General features: G+C 31.2%; 1 protein-coding gene across 1 annotated transcript in view; it reads left to right on the forward strand.

The window, feature by feature from the left end:
• The window catches only part of LOC125077960 (nephrin-like), a 126,855-nt gene that overhangs the window by 35,829 nt on the left and 72,395 nt on the right, over positions 1-18,631 (forward strand). The window contains exon 2 of the mRNA XM_047690095.1: positions 15,720-15,882. Coding sequence (XP_047546051.1) covers positions 15,720-15,882 — 163 coding nt within the window. The remainder of the gene's footprint in view (positions 1-15,719; positions 15,883-18,631) is intronic.

Below are 18,631 nucleotides of genomic sequence, written 5' to 3' on the forward strand. Positions count from 1 at the left end.
GACAGCAATCTGTTACACGTATCGAGTCAATATTTACTCTGCAACATCAATGATCGAATAAAACGCCATTTTTATTGAATCGAGCCAGTTTAAATGCATGAAGTAACCAACATTTGGTATTCGGTTTATTGTTACAATCTGTTTGTGTTTACGTTGCGTTAAATTGTTTTCTAGGTATATATACATATTATAGAGACTTCTTACTATTAATACATTATCGGAAACGATTTTATATTGACATACCAACATTAGCAGCCTGTAAATTTCCCACAGCTGGGCTAAGGCCTCCTCTCCCTTTTGAGGTTTGGATCATATTCCACCACGCTGCTCTGATGCGGGTTGGTAGAATACGCATGTCGCAGAATTTCGTTAAAATTAGACACATGTAGGTTTTCTTACGATGTTTTACTTCACCACCGAGCACGAGATGAATTATAAACACAAATTAAGCACATGAAAATTCAGTGGACCCTGCCTGGGCTTGAACCCGAAATCATCGGTTAAGATGCACGCGTTCTAACCAGTGGACCATCTCGGCTCATAGCATACCTAACGACATGACATGAATATTTATATAAGTGAGAAACGAGTGTCTGTTAAAATAGTTAATAAGAATAATGTAAACACACTTACAATTACCATATAGCATCACTTTTAGGCGCATCTTCTGGTTTTGGTCTTCGCTTCATAGATGTTATTTAATCCATTTCGGTTAGTCTTTATTCAAGGGCTAATGACGTCATATTTTTTAGTGCACAGCGTATTTGTAAACATTGTTGAGCTCTATACACTCTCTCACTATCAAAATTTGACGGGATGACAAATCGACAAGGCTGAAGGAAGATAAGAAGCAGGGCTAACAGCTTTATTTACCGAGGATTGGGTAAACAACAACTACTAACTATGACTCTTTCGAAGAATATATTGACGGAAAAAACTCAATCACCATTTATTTATCCGATCAGAAATTTGAACCAGTGAGACCTTTACAAATGTAGTAATACAAGCTGCTTGCGACTTTGACCGCGGGAAATATAGTTTGACTATTACAATATTCCTTGTAATTAAAAATGTAAGTATAATCATTAAATTATATCATAGTGAGGGGTGAGCTGTGATGGCCCAGTGGTTAGAACGTATGCATGTTAACCGATGACTTCGGGACCAGAAAAACATCACTAAAAAATCATGTGATTAATTTGTGTTTATACATCTCGAGCTCAGCAATGAAAGTAAATATTTTGAGGAAACTTCCATGTGTTTAATTTCAATGAAATTCGTCCATATGTGTATCCACCAAACCGCATTTGAGCAGCGTGGTGAATGCTCCAAACCTACTCGTTAACGTAAGACGAGGACTTACATTAACATTAGTAGGACATGAACAGGTAACAGCCTGTTCATGTCAATTATAGTAACAACTATAAATGTTTACTTTACTTTTACAATTAAAACTTTAATAATAAAATTTACTTAGCAACGATACCAATTGCATCGCCACACTCGCTAGTTAGACATTTTAATCTATAAATATTATAGTATATATAAATCTTAATTATAATAATCTGTCTGTCACGCTTTCTCTGCCAAACCAATGAACCGAATTTGACTTTTGTTGCCTAATACATGACAACCAACCCCTAAAAGGCGAGCGAAGCCGCGGGCGACATCTAGTTAAAAAATGTTTTTATTGGTTTACAATATGTTAAATATATCAAAGAGGCCCTGTACCTGTGTTAGTCGAAAACATTTTCGAAGTCAATTGAAGTTCTTAATAATTATATTATAAATAGCTGATGAATAAATAAACTACAATGATATCTCTGTTGCACGAGTAGGGATCTAGACCCTATACAAGGAAACTGCAGCTGTCCACACTTAATATTACATCTTAAAATTTCTAGTCCATGTGGTATAAATAAAACATACTATTGCAACTACTGAATATAGTACATAGTAAGAAGCAGCCGGTAGCAATCGTTGAATTACGCGGCGAATTACTCCAACCTTATATCAAACACTTTCAAGAAATAAGCAGATAGCGATACTTAACTGCTTTAAAGTTATTGTCAGATTTTTTAATACAATTTTTGTCACGTGAACCGAAAGTATTTATTCGTTTTGTTAACTTGTCTCAATCTTGTAATACTATTTCTTACATCACGGAACCCCGCACTTGGTTTCGATGACATTAACTCCACCCCTAAGGGGGTAAAACGGGGCTTGGAAGTTTGTGTTTTATAAATTTCGCGTGGGTAAAGCCGCAGGTTCGGCTAGTAATATACATTTGATTAAAAAAAAGTATAATCAATAAAATATTTAAATTTAAATTAAATATTTGTGAAATTAATAATTTTTTCAGGCGTTTTTTAAGCTCTCGTTAAGCAATATAAAAGTAATCAAATTTATAGGGAGATTACGCATATACACACTCTCCATAAATTATTTGCAAATAAAGTGAAATTAAACACGCAATTTAAAAAGACACAAAGGACTTGAATCTTAAATAATACGGTTGATAATAATTTACATTGTGTTTGACGGTAGAATAAATAAGTACTAACGAGGGTTTTGTTGCTTCTTATTTTCTCAACATAATATTTGTGCGAACCAAACTCAGATAATAATAATCATACTTCTATAAACGTTCTATTTGTACCTCTGGTGTATATTTTCTTCAAACCAAGCTCAATGTGTGTATTTCCTTTGTAGATTCAAGTACATGTTTGTAAAAATTAAAAGCAAAACTGACTGTAAAGGTTGCCTCCACTCCCGTTAAGTAGAAGATTTGGAGCTTCCTCCGACACGCTGCTTCAAAGTGGCTTGGTTAATACACATCTGGCAGAATTTCATTGAAATTAGACACATGCTGGTTTCCTCACGATGTTTTCCTTCACTGCCGAGTACGAGATGACGATGATGAGAAAACTCATCTTTCTAATACACGATTGGTGATGATGTTAATATTATTAAAATAATATAAAATATATATATATATATATATATATATTACATTCAAGTAGGTTCTTATAAGGACTTTAGAATCGTTTTGTTATAGGATCGATTTTAAAGGTTCCTTTAGTTTACTATTACATATACATGCTATTAAAATATATATATATCATTTATACGTCCTGTATAGACAAATGAATCATATCATTATCACATACTAGTTATGTGTTATAATTCTTATAAAGGCGTATATGTAAATAGTTTTTAATATATAATATTGCTTAAAAAATATATAGAAGCTTGATGACAAAATCACATAAATTAAACAAGTCCGTATAAATTTATTCTGTGTTTTATCTTATCACTTAAACCATCGCGTAAGCGTTTAAGCTGTGGCATTAACATGCCGCCTATTCTGCTTCTAACATGAATATTTATATCAACGCCGCATCAATGTTCTGTGATATTTAACGCGCATACCTACGTGACGTGCACTAGTTTGTGTTTTATTATCAAATGTTATCTAAAAACGTTTTTACAAGCTGAATAAATATAATATTATATCATGTGAAATAGCATGCAACGTCAAGATCGTAACAGTTGATACGTGGGAAATATATTTACGTGTTTCATACATAAAGTTACATTTGATATGAAAAATTCAGATGTAAATTTACATATCGAATTGTTTTTTTAATAGTTTTGCGATAAAATGAGAAATTTATTTACCTTTTTTCCTTTAATTTTTTTTATACTTTATGTACCTGTAATAATAATTATTACTTTTAAATACTATTCAAATATTATTAGCGTTTTAGATAGAATTATATATATTTTCTAATTTAAAATCTGAATATAATTGTCGACAACTGTTATAAATTCTTGTATTTTTTTTATTTCATCTCATTATTTTAGTTAATTAACGACTATAATGCAGCTTCGTGACTATTAAGCTTTTATTAATTAAACACATTCAATCAGTTTGCGCTCCAATTCCAACTAAACCTTAGTCCGATTTGCGACATAATCGTTCGCTTTTCACCAACACGATGAAACACTGTGTCTCACATGGAAAGTGTTCAATGTTCTAAGCGCGCAATCACAGTGAAATAGCATCGACCAGTTGGAAAACGTTCAGATAGATGACGGAGCAAAAAAATCACAAACGATTCTCGTCCCTAAGGAGAAGAGCGCAGTTAATAGATTTCATTAATTAACCCGTTCAGTGAGCCGGGTGATTGTAGCACTGTCCCAAGATAAAAAGTGACAATTTCTAGCCTCTGGGATTTAGGGTTATACACCTTTTTACGTATGCGATACGACATCAGTAAGCCGCTTAGTTTCATTCGTATTGTTGGCTAAACCTTTTACATTGTCAGCAACAAAAAACAGGCCCATTTTGCGTATAAACTTTGTTTTATAAGAGGAGATGACAAGATAAATGAATGTTGGTAGAACGGAAATGTTACGCTGATAAAAACCTACAAAAAATGTGCAAAAAAATGCTATTTGGTTTTACTGTAAATAACGTTTTTATATTGTATTATTATAACGCTGTTATATTATCCAACAATTTTATTAAAAACAAATAATTATGAATCCTTTCAAATATACTCAAGCCAAAATAAAGCCATTCAAATATAGAATTAATTCAATTTAAAAATAAACTGCTTTTTATGATGTAGGTAGCAATTGACCATTTATTGGTCAATGGTCACTACCGCATTAGCGTTGTAATAAATATGATCCATTACTTATATCGCAATTGCCACTAACCATAAATAAATAAATATTGGACAACATCACATACAGAGTAATGTATGTGATGTTGTCCAATATTTATTTATTATATTTATTTATTTATTATTATATTTATTTATATTATTAATCTGATCCCAATGTAAGTAGCTAAAGCACTTGTGTTATGGAAAATCAGAAGTAACGACGGCACCACAAACACCCAGACCCAAGACAATATAGAAAACTAATGAATTTGTCTATATCGACTCGGCCGGGAGTCGAACCCGGGACCGAGTAGCGTACACATGAAAACCGGTGTACACACTACTCGACCAGGGAGGTCGTCAAAACCATGGGCACTAAGATGTTATATTCCTTGCGCTTGTCGTTCATCTTCTGGATATAAGATTATTAAATCGACCGAGGTCCACTCAGGATTATATTTGGATAGAATTAATGTTATTCCAATAATAATATTATGTAACAAGTTATTTTAAATAATCTTTTTTATTCAACTCTAAGCAAGGAGATGCTTTTTTATTTTATTCATGTAGGTAATTAGTAAAGCTACCCTTATACTTGTTCAGGACGTAGATTCTACCGTGAGTAACTGGCAAGAAACTTACATAACGTTAGTTAAATAAAATTATAAGTATATGTATAATAATATCCTTCTTGAAAGTCCAAAAGTATTAGGTCCACGCTTTTTTTTCAGCCATATGATCATCTTGTGTTGAATAATATGCTTTAATTATTAATGTGTTTCATTAACAAATGATTCGGCAAAGTTAAAAATATCTGCGGATTTTTTTACAGAAACAGATACCTTGCCCCAAAACGGATTTATTGACTTTGCGGAGTTGAAAACTTTATTCTAAGCTATCCCGTGGACATACAATGATTATTTACACTATCACTAATTCTATCAAAGTGATCAGTGTTACTGTGAATATACATAACATTGTTGTTAATATATTGTGAAGCAACTATGAGTATTCGTACTTTGTCAAAAACGCCCCGAAGAGAGTTTCTAACGCCAAGATAGTTAATAGATCGGACCTCTTTTGTAAAAATAAACAAACACATTGCATATCTGTAGCGTTACCACATAGTAATATGTATGCCGTATGACATAAAACTATAAAATCCGCATACTGAAAATAATCTCTTGCAGGCCTTGGTCTTAGCATACGTTCTTCGCAATGCTCTTGATATAATACTGTTTTATAGATATTATAATCTCGACTCAACTAATACTAATTATATTTAGAAAATGAACAAACTTTGAAACCACTTTTCAAACTTAATTTGTATAGGAATGTATAAGTTTTAATTACTATGTGGTAGGGCTTTGTACAAGCCCGTCTGGGTAAGTACCACTCATCATAAAATATTCTACCGCCAAGCAGTAAAACTTGGTATTGTTTTATTTCGGTTTGAAGGGTGAGAGTCAGTGTAGCTACAGGCACAAGGGACATAAAATTTCAGGTCCCAAGTTACATATGGTACCAATATATACGGGCCATCGTGACAACTTATCATCAGGTAGCCCATATGACTGTCCGCTTACCATTATTTTCCACCATTACTTACTTTACCAATGTTTAAAATTAATTAACATTCATCGTGGCATTTTATTATAACATTCTATAATGTAATAGTTTTGCCTCAATGGACAAATGTAGTTAGATTATAAGGCTGCAGATTTCGAGGCCCTTTAACGCCCAGATCAAGCTAATAAATAGTTATTGAATATTTTCATAATTCTCAGTAACATAAAACCTCATAAGAAAAATCCATAACTGTCGGCCTGAATCGGTTTTTGAAATTAGAATACCTTAAAATTGCCATTGGACGGTCAAGGATGCGTTAAGGAATTTGTTTAAAGAATGATTATTGTTAGACAACATTTATAAAAAATATATGAAAAGTATTTGATAAACCGTATTTGTTTAGTTTTGTTTATTTCACCCGTATCGAGATTTTTGAATCGCTGATACACTCCATGAGAAAATGTTTTTTTAATATCAACGTCACTAACTGAATATTACATTTTATAAAGTTCTCCGAATCAAAAGAATAAATTAAAACGCGTGGCGACAAATTTCATTAACTATTTTCGCTTTAAATATTAGACAGTCATAACATGTGAGATTAAAATTTAATTTAAACTTATTTATGATACTTACAAAACCGCAAACCACTATGATGAGAATGAATGCTTATTTTTTGTAGTTCTTGTCCAAATAGCTAAGCGAATGGCTCTAAAAACAACTACTAAATGTAATATGTGAAACAGGTAACGAGAAAAAGTTACCTTAACACTATATACCGAAGACTTAAAATTGTTAAAATACGTAGTCTTTATTCGTATGTGCTTGACCGTACGTTAAGTATTGCCTTTTACCTGGGATAAGAGCGTAAGCTTCATTCTCTGTCCGGCTACTGTATAATTTAATATTAACTCGCGCTGCTGTAATTGAAAATAAATTTATTTCACAATAGTAAATTTAAAAATGTATCGCTTTAAATGATTTTTATTTTGCTTAAATAAAAATTATAAATTTATTTGCTTTGCTTATGTAACTGTAATTGACGTGGATCGCAACTGAAGATTACCGCTTCAAATGTGTGTTCCAAATTCAAATAAACTATTAATATTCTATATTACTTATTACTATTTCAACGATTGTCAGCCCCATTATTACGAGGTCAGATCCGAGATAGGCTAGTGGTACAGCCAGCACAACACATGAATATGACCATTGAATTTCCATGTATTTAATTTGCGTTTTCAATTAATATCATGCTCAGAGATTAAAGAAAAAAAACCTACATGTTTACAGCCTTCCGCTTGTAAACGTAATATTAGTACTGTAAAAAAAAAATTTAAAATCAACTAGTGGTCATATTAAATGATCCAAAATTTTAATATCTCGTAAGTACAGAAATAATAATTATTTTCAGTTTTGGATTTGCTGTATGAAATTGAACTTCGGTTTCTTTTATTTGCTTTACATTGTCTCCGAGAAAACCAAGAAGATATTAAAACTACGGATAGTTGACACGAAATTCATCAAGATTTGAAATAAAAAAGTTTTCAAAAGAATGAAATCGTAATATTTTTTCGTATATTTTTCAGTTTTTCGTATTAAGTTTTGATGTTCTTCTGTATAATATGAGAAAGGGTAACGCTATTTTAGTTGCTTGGGTTGTTGTTATTTGCTATGTTATGCGATCTGATTTGTTTTTTATTAATTAGCATTTATCTTTTTTATTTTCCTAAGCTTTTTACTTTAGTTTTATTTTATCAAATTAATCATTTCAAACACATTTATCAAGAATATTAACTACAGCCATAGCGAGTTCATGTTGAATGTAATGATAACAATAACTACAATTTAAACATCAATTTTAATAATAAAAAAAACAACAATATAAACGGAAGATATTTATATTTTTATAGTTATGCGTCATATTTTTCGGGGTTAATGCGATTTATTTCTCAAAATAATTTTATTTTATTAAAAAAAAAACTGAACTACATTAAAAACGGCCTAACTTCATAAACTATTTGACCTTTTGACATTATGTCATAATAATTTAAAGAGATAATTAATTTACAACGTATTGCTTACTCTGTTTTATGTAAAAACTAAAAAAATTAGTAGTAATAAGAAAAACAAATAATGATTAAATTATTTAATAAAAGTATTTATAGACACGCAATTTTAATTTCTGTACCTGTACTAAGTGTCCACAGACGTTTTCTATAACCTAATACTATTTTACATGGTAGTAGGGCTAGGACTTGTTGTGTTCCGGTCTGAAGGGTGAGTCAGTCAGTGTAACTACAGGCACATGGGACGTAACATCTTAGTTCCCAAGGTTGGTGGCGCATTGGTGATGTAAGGAATGGTTAATATTTCTTACAACGACATTGTCTATGGGCGGTGGTGACCACTTACCATTAGGTGGTCCATTTGCTCGTCCGCCTACTGATATAATAAAAAAAAAAGATGTTGACTACAAAGTCGGTTTAATTTCAATCCCAATTAGTGTCCGGTTAAATGAAGGTCACTACAAACAAGGCTACATAATCCGAAAAAAGATAAAAGTCAGCACAGCTACGTGGCCGTCCGTAAATCTCATGACAACATCTATAGGCTTAGGTTTAGCTTAAACTTATACCCGAATAGTCTCCGATGTAATAAAACGGAGGTTGTATTTTTGCAATTTACTTTTTATTCCATGTTATTTTTCTCTCGGGTCTGATTGTTTTAACTCGACAATGTGATGGCCACATACAATAGTACAGATGTGAATATATCGATTTATTTAGTTAAAAAAATAATTGTTCGAAATTTAAAATTGTGTATGAACATTCTATTAATATGTCACATTTAATATTCGAAATTTAAAATATGACTAACGATTTTTATTATGATGAAAATATAACAGGATTTTTCCAATTTAGTAATATATTATATGAAATATCATTGTTATAGAAAATGTGAAAAGCGTCACCTGAGCAATAAAGCCATTTCAAATATCCTTATGTCATCGATCCCGAACAATTGAAGCGTTACGTGCTTTTCGCAAATTTTCCTTAAGCTTCCGTCACGTATGAGGGGGAAGAAAAAACACATCTTAGGAACGTATCACACTGTGTATAAACAGTTATGTTAAACGAGCACTGAGCTGAGTCATGTAGGTTTAGAGGATGTTTATGAGTTTCGTAGTATATTTTTTACGAGACTATTTTGTGGATTAGGACTTAAAAGCCGTTAGCTAGCATACATAAATTGTAGCATATTCAATTTTCTTTTATTTATTTTATAAAGAGTAAATAGGTCAAATGTTAAGTATATTCTTATACCAGTTTCTATGCATTGCAAAATTACCTTCTCTACATTATTTACATTTAAGTATACCTTAACAATTCACCAATCTATCAGAATTACAGGAAATAAAAATATTGTTTCAATATTTTTTATTAAATATTAAATATTATGTCAATAATTAAGTCGTATTCCTTGAAAACTTTCATACATCTTTATTGCACTATCAATCACGTGACTACTGGTCCAAAATTTCAACCAATCGCCATCTTTAAACAATTGTCTATCTATTCGCGTCCCGCGTCACGTACTGGAACAGTTGTTTCCAATGCTCCCTCGTAAAACTTCCTCGGTACACTAACGCTACCAAATTCAGTTCTTAGATGTATGTTTTATGGAAGCGGTTGGTTAAATAAAATTAGAATTTATTCTGCAGTCTGTACTTGAATTGTCTGTAAAGATACTTAAATTTGTTATTAAAATAATCTTATAAGTAAAGGATTTTAATGGGTAGGACGTTGTTAACGAACTAGGTGTTAACAATTATTTACATAAGTTCACCAAGCGATATTACCAACAATAATGTAATTATTGAACATTTTTTTTTAAATTACTTTTTTAATATCATCCACGGGCTCACAGTTGCCTGTGCCTTTTTTTTTACTTTTATTTTGTTTGTGGCGGTCTACAATTTTCTTATTGACTAAACGTCAGTAGATCTTCTCTTTTTTTTAATTAGCAATATTTGTATATAATATTAACGTACAATATGTTTCACTTTGACTTCACTAGCATAGTCGTAGCGTGGTCGTATTTTTGTATCCAAATTAAGATGCATTGCATTGCTTAAGCATTAATTGGTATGGAACTCAAAGGAACTTAGAATAGTAAACTTAGGTAATAGCATTAATCGTACTGGATACTACTGTATTTGTACATACAAAAAACGTTTTTACGAGACTGATTCACAGTTCCGGTGACACGGGAGTTGGGGCTTACCTAGCTCAAAGGCTGAGCTCCCTATTCAGAGTGGTAATAGCGTCTCCGCCTGGGGTTACGATGCCAAATGGCAATATATCATTGAGCGGCATATTTTACTTTTTATATTAATATACATTACGTATAATTTAAATCTTGCCCAATTAATTCTGATTTAATACGACGTTACATATTTTCCAAGATTGATTTTATTTTTCATTTATCATACGAATTAATATCAATAATAGCACTTCAATTAAAAGGGAATTACTGTAAAATATTTTTTAATTTGTTTAATTTTTCACATATCTCTGTTACAAGTATAAGCAGAATTGAGTTCATGAATAAATATTATTCGCATGACTTGTTTTTATTCGATCGAATTGAAATCATGACATGTAACGCAAACGCTCAGAGTGAACTACGTATCACTGTTTTAATTAATTTCTCATATATAAAAATGTATTTTTCTAACAACATGACTTGGTAGAAAATTTATAAAAAGTATAATAAGTTGCCCTTGAATGTTTTTGAGGAGAGAATTTATTCACGCATGCAGAATTCGTTATGATATTTTCTTTAACCGCCGAGCATGAGATGAATTATAAATATATGTTCTACTGAACTCATTTTATGCGAACCCACTATTTGTGGTTTAGAATCAGTTGTTCTGATTGCGCCATCTTGACATTCACCATGAGATGCAGTATATAACAATTGTAGTAATAGTGATAGTTGATATAGTATCATCTAAATGTTAAAACTTTACTCCAATGTAATCAATGTAAGTACAAAATGATTTACACCAATGGACGGAGTGATTCTTGAGGAAGATAAAGGTGCATAATTCATTATGATTTTGTTTAAATTGTCTGAAATAATATGTCAATTATGGAAAATATCAGAAAGATATCTAATATAAAACTTCCAGGTTTTACAGATTTTAACCGAGGAATCCGATAGAGTTAGATGTATATCGATTTAAATATTTTATGTTGACCTTTTTTTTATCCGTGCAAATCCGGGGCGTATAGCTAGTTCGATAATAACCAATAATGTCCTCTCATATAATATTAGTGCAACTCAATTTTCGAATATGAAAAATATGTCGATTCCAGACAAATATATTCTTTACATAAAATTCAATTCTTTTTCATTTTTGTTATTAGTTCACAATAATGTTGTCGTTATACTTTGTTGGCTATCATTGATATTTAGAATAATTAATACAATATTTGGTTACCTGTCTGCTGTTCCTATCTTTTATACGTTCTCTTCTATTATCATTTTATAGGCAACAAAGCCTGTTTTAAATAAAGACTCGTGAGAAATTGACAAGAAAATTACAAAATAATCTCTAAGCTCTGAATTAAAAATCGACGATGATTATCTTCGTCGTCTTTTAATTGACCTCTCACCTTCTGCAATATTATTTGAATATTAATGAATATAGGTAGATAATAATTAAATGTTTTAAAAATATTAATTATTTTTTAATTACGGTATAATTTTTGCGGTATATAATATTTTGTAACTAATTTGATGTGCAATGTAACAGAAAATTCAATGGATTACGCTTCATGTACTGTGGTGAGTTAAAATCTATGTAATAAATTCATTTTATATTGAAACATAATATGAGAGTATTGAAAACTTTCCAGTTGACTTATTTTTTAAAATTTGAAATATTTTATTTTTATTTATTGAAAAAAATCAAAACAGTACATTTCGCATATTTTTGCTTAAAGCTTTATAAAACGAAATTTTTTTATACATTTTTTATAAAAATCGACCCTTTGTTTTTGTTTTGACTTAATATAGCAAATTAGTTTATTTGTCTTATCTTTTAAAATGAATTATTATCTTAATAGTAATACAACAATCACTCATTAATGCTTAAGTAAATGTTATTTTTACTATAAATTTATATACGTAAGAATTATTAACATTAAGTCCTTAAATATATACAAATATAAATTAAAAATAGTTACTGTATCAATATTGACCTCGCGGAATTGTGGCAAGAATGCTAGTAGCATATCCCCGTTGAATCACAATTCCAATCCTTAAGTCAAATATTACATTCTATGATATATGACAAAATATATGCATATGTATGTGTATATATGACGAATGAAAGTAGTGAGATTACTATAAAAAGGTTCAGTTATCTATCAATTTGAAATAATGACGTTAAAGGAAAAAGGGAAGAGGATTCCCAAAAGCGGATTAAAGGCAATACGATTCCTGAACTCACATTCATTAATAAACAGGAAATTGCTTCAAAGTCTCGTCAACGTACAGAAAAATCCTTTGATATATTGGCTCGTTATTCGCGCCATCTCCTTCGTTGGGGACTCGGATTGTTAATCGAGCCATTTGTCACGATCACGCTTGGTATTCACTGCAAACGAACGATTCAAATTTCGCGAACAATTTCGCACGGGAATCGGAGCGGTTCCTTGGACCATTGGAGTAATAACCGACTAATGCTAATTCAGCCAATCCGTTGGCAAACTGTTATTGCTCACGCTCTGCGCCAAACAACGGGGCTTAGTGCACCCAAAATAAACTCAACGTAAAATAATACTAAAACAAATAGCTTCTGCTGTAATTTTGTCAAGTTCAATCTTTGATTTTCTCTGTATTACTGTTTGATTAAAATTTAAACAGAAGCTAATAAAATAAATCACCGAATGCATGTTAAAGTCATCGTAGTAGACACTGCTAGGTCTGGCGGTCACTTTTCAATAAAAAACATATTTATTTATTTATCATTTATTCGATATTCTCGATATTACATAAGACTTAAAGATAAACGCTTCTAAGGTCACCTTGGTGTTGATTATATTTAATATTGTTTGTTTTTTCTTTTTCTTTTTTTTATATTTAATTTCTTCTTTTATATATATATTATGAGAAGTTTCTGAATTCATTTACTGTGTTGGCTATTTAGCAAGAAGGTACTATTAACTTACCGAGCGTGCTTTGGTACCTTAAATTTTGTTGAATCGCATAAGCTCTGTTACTTTAATTTACGACCAGTCCTAATACTAGTGTATAATCGTGTTGTCTTTGCATTTAGAATTTATAGTAACTACTTTACCTTATCCTAAAATACGAGACCAATTTAAACTTTATTCAATCTCTTAAGATGATTAACCCCCCGCCCCCCTATTTATAAATTTAATGTGTTCTAATAATAAACATTATATCATAATATACCGCCAAAAAGCAAAACTTAGAGTGAGTCAGTGTAACTACAGGCACAAGTGACATAACATCATAACACCCAAGTTGGTGTCGCATTGGTGTAATGGAATGGAATTGAATTGGTGGTGGAAGTTATTCTTACAGCGTCTATGTCTATGGGTGACGGTGACCACTTACCATCAGGTGGCCTATTTGCTCGTCTACGTATTACGCAAAAAAAAAAATTTTTTTTTTATTGATTACGTCGTTTTATCTAATAATAATTTTCAACGGTGAAGATCAGTGAAGACTGAGATTTCAAAAACAGACTCAAATTAATAGCCTGTCATTGTATCAATGTTAAGCTAAGTTAAGTTAAGCCTTCTCTCTTCTATCCAGTGGGACAGGTAAAAGCTGATACAAATAGTATTGAATGCGAAAAAATGATACTTTTAACGAAGGCTTTTCATCCATCATTGTAATACCAAGCGTGTTTCCAATTAATTTGTTAACATACACGATCAATGCGTCAATCAATTTTCATTATCCTACCAATTTTTATTACGCCACAAGAGAAACATCGTAATCATTTGTATGTATATGATTGTCACGTAAAATAAATTATACCGTGAAACCGTTGAAAACTTATCGTGTAAGCCGGCGTATGGTTCGTGATTTATATGCTCTTAAATGCAACCAAATTTCGTTGATTATTTTTTATCGTGTATAAGATATAGCGTTAGTCTTTTATCGCTTAGATTTTATGAATATACTTAAGTTGTTACTTTGTTACCCACGTTTTAAGTTTTGATTTTCAGTTAAGAAAAATTAGTAGTAGTTTTTTAATTGTTTTGACTATCTATACCTTTGTCTATCTGTTATCTCTTCAAGTTTAACCGCTAAGCCGATTTAGGTGAAATTCGGTATGAAGTATTCTCCCACTGAGGGGGAAGTTAGGGGTTGTTGGGTTATGTGCTATAGGTTAAATTTTATAAATTTTTAGCGATTAAAACTAAGTAAAGGCAGGCTCACTTAGTATCTATAGTAGTATAGATGATGTATTTTATATTGCGGATAAATATTATTGAAAAAATATGTATGACAGTTTATTTGTGCCTGATCAGTAAACGTTTTGCATCGAGTTCCGTGTTTTATTTTGAATAATCTAATTAATATAATAAATAATCTCTATATGTTTATAAATTTATACTTATTTAATATTTTATTTCAATGTATGAATTAATAGTGTACCAATTTATGCATAATGTATTTAAGTTTGATTAAATAATAAAATATTTGAAAAAAAACAGAATGAAAAGCTCTCTAATAAAAGATTATTCATTTTACTATTATTTATTTTCCGAAAGGGAGGCTTCGATTTAAATACGAAGCTTTTGTTTAGGTGGGGTGGAGTTAAAAAAATACTTTCAAAATTTCAAAAGGGGCAAATAAACTTTCGATTTTAGCGTTCATTTTTTCTGTTATGTTCTGGATTCTGGTATTCCTGCACTTAGCAACGAGGACGTACTAGATTTTTAGTTTCATGTTATTTGTTTCGTATTTTATATACCTATTAAATTTTATTTATTTCTTAGTTTTTCCATACATTTTGTAAGTCCGGTGTAACTCGGATAGATTTAGGTTATTCTTTTATCACCACCCAGATATAAGACTAGAAATAAAAAAAATGCCTAACCTTCTGATACCTTCGATGTCACGGACACCCTAAATTAGTATAGGATATGGCCAAACGTGGATTGATATATCCTTCAAACGGTTTACCTTTATTAAAAAAAAATAAACATTATCAACTTTATTTTTAAAATGTGTAAATATATATCCCCCGTTTGTATTTATAATGTCTATTATTTCATTTTTAAATCTAAATTGTTGCGTGTTTTTAAATCCTGTATCATATTTTTTACCACAATGCAATTTCAAAATAAGAATGTAGCCGTTATTCACGCGAACAATAAATTATGAAGCAGATATGACCACGTAATATTTCATCAACAGGTCTGCGTCCAGGTTCCAGTGTAGGGGCGGAGTCGCTGGACGCGGTCAATTTGTCAGCTGTGTCGGGAGGCGACGCCACCTTGCCTTGCGACACGCGTTCGCCGCAGCCACCCGACGCTCTATTGCTGGTCGTCTGGTATAAAAACGACGTACCCATTTACAGGTAAATCTTATTATTACTTTTTATTATGGAGTTTTGTTTATTAGTGATATTTTCATATTAAAACTACAAGTCAAATAAATATGGACGTTTTATATACATTAAATATATATTTATGTGCTGATGAGTAAATGGGCCACCTGATGGTAAGTGGTTACCGTTGCCCTAAGCCAAACCACTTGTGAAATGAAATGAAATGTGTTATAATTATAATAAATAAATATTGGACAACATCACATACATTACTCTGATCCCAATGTAAGTAGCTAAAGCACTTGTGTTATGGAAAATCAGAAGTAACGACGGTACCACATACGCCCAGACCCAAGACAACATAGAAAACTAATGAACTTTTTCTACGTCGTCTCGGCCGGGAATCGAAACCGGGACCTCGGAGTGGCGTACCCATGAAAAGCGGTGTACATACTACTCGACCAGGAAGGTCGTCGTACTATATAGATCGTATCAACGGAAAATTACATGACAACATATAAGTATATTTTCGTTACAATATATTTATTCCGTTTTCTTTTTTTTAAGTTACCTCGCATATACTAAATGGTTATTTTTATAAAATGTCTTTCGGAGAAAGGGAGAGTTATACCCAACAGGAATGGGATAAGGAAGACTGTGGGTGATGATGGTATCATCCTTTTTTTAGCATTTCTAAAGTCTTAATAACAGTCCCTAGCTTATCAAAAATGAGTCATAACGTTATGTCACAAAGTGTAATTTAGCTTAGCAAACATTTAATATTAAAATATATTTGAATTACAGTTATAAAGTGTTAAAGTTTTAAATAATGCTAATTTACTATAAGTAAATATTTAACACATATAATATTAGGATAGACTGTCATAAGAATAAAAAGTTATTATTTTAAAAATAGAATACTTTTTATTTTAAAAAAAAATTTACATTTTTAATCTTTAGATGCAGCTAGACTTATGTTTATTTGAGTTCAGCCCATTGGGGGTAAGATAAAACTACATAACCTAGTGTTTAAATGTGATCTTAGCAGTAACAGGTTAACCATAAAGCTGCACTTATCTTTAACCGCTACATATGCACTGACCATTGAGTAGATATGCACGGTTTTTTATATATTTGTCTTTTTGTCTATCTAATAAAGTTTATTAACTAAACTCATTTGTCAATAAGAAACAGTTATTTTCCTTTATTTCGTTATACGAGTATAAATCACGGTTGTGTATTCTACAAATAAGAAAGAAGAAATATCCTACGTTGTTATTGTCAGTAATTGGAAATAATTTCTGATTCAAAGGTAAAAAATAAAACCACATTTTCTTAATTAAGAAAAAGATAAGCTCACCTGATATTTTACTGTCCTCAGCTAGAGCTTATCAGAAACGAGTCGTAACGCTAATGCTACAAAGTGTAATTTGGCTTAGCAAAGATTTACGCCAGTTTTTGGTTTACGGGGACGAGATTACTCAGCTAAGAAGGTCAATCGTCAAATTTGTTGCCGTCCTTAAAGCGGTCTTTATTAAAACCTCAATTCAGGCTTTTCTGTTGTCCTGGTGAAATGAAAATTGTTCGTTATACTTTAACGTCTCCACTCTGTTTTTTTTATTTTTATTCAGTAACTAGGGACCGAATCTTTGACATGTTTAGAATAAGTGTTATTTTTATTACTAACTGTAACTGTCATCTATATTAAAGCCCACATTACAATGTAAAAGTTTTATATAAATGTTTACGATTCGATTTTAATCTATTTCTTATGAATCGGTGACTAATTTCTCTATTTTTCGGGAATTTAAGTACTCGACTCTTATTTCTTTGAGATTTTTTTATCGTAATTTCACCTACAAATCAATCAGTCGATAGTTTACATTCTTGCCTTATATATAGGTATTTAGTCTACTACATATTCAGTGTAGAGTATGCTTTGGCACAATTCCCCATTGTATGACACTACTTATAAGTAGATAAAACCGGTCTCGAGTCGGTCAAAGAACTCGTACTATGTATCTAAGTTGACACATCAAAAATGTACCAACCACTTATATGACAAACGAGACATTGAAAATTTAATAGCCGCTCTCCACATCGCTCTGACAAGGTCCCTTTTAATGGCGAAAATAATAACATGCTTTACAGTATAATCCCTTTTTATTAAGATATGAATATATTTGTTTAAACTACCCACAGATATTGCAAAGCTTCTTCAACTTTTTGGGAGAATACCGACTATTATATATTCTACCGCCAAACAGCAATACTTGTCTTTAGTATTATTGTTTTTTAAGGATAAGAGAACTAGGTATAAGTTACTACTGGCATAAGGGGTTTAACGTCTTAATTCTCAATGTTAGTAGCGTATTGACAATGGAAGGAATGATTTAAATGACTTACGGCGCGAAGTGGTGACCAGTAGGTAATCCATTTGCCACGATCCGCCCGATTATGTTATAAATATTATATTGTCAAATTATATTATGCAACTATTAATTAATGGATTTGTTTTTTTAATTCGCTTTATGAATTAAATATTTATTTTAATAAATCAACACAATTAAATAGATATTTGTATAATCTCTTAATACAATCCCTCGATTTAATAAGTAATTATCACAGAACATATTATATCCACCCTATGACACAAGGATTCATAGGTAAATCATATTCTAACAGTGTGTGCATATTTTATAAATAGCTCAAGCGCGTATAACATGTTATGTAGAATCATTACGTGATGTCATATTAGTCTCAACACGTCTGTTCCGAT

This window comes from Vanessa atalanta, chromosome 4, assembly GCF_905147765.1.
Source record: "Vanessa atalanta chromosome 4, ilVanAtal1.2, whole genome shotgun sequence".
In the NCBI taxonomy this organism is placed as follows: Eukaryota; Metazoa; Arthropoda; class Insecta; order Lepidoptera; family Nymphalidae; genus Vanessa; species Vanessa atalanta.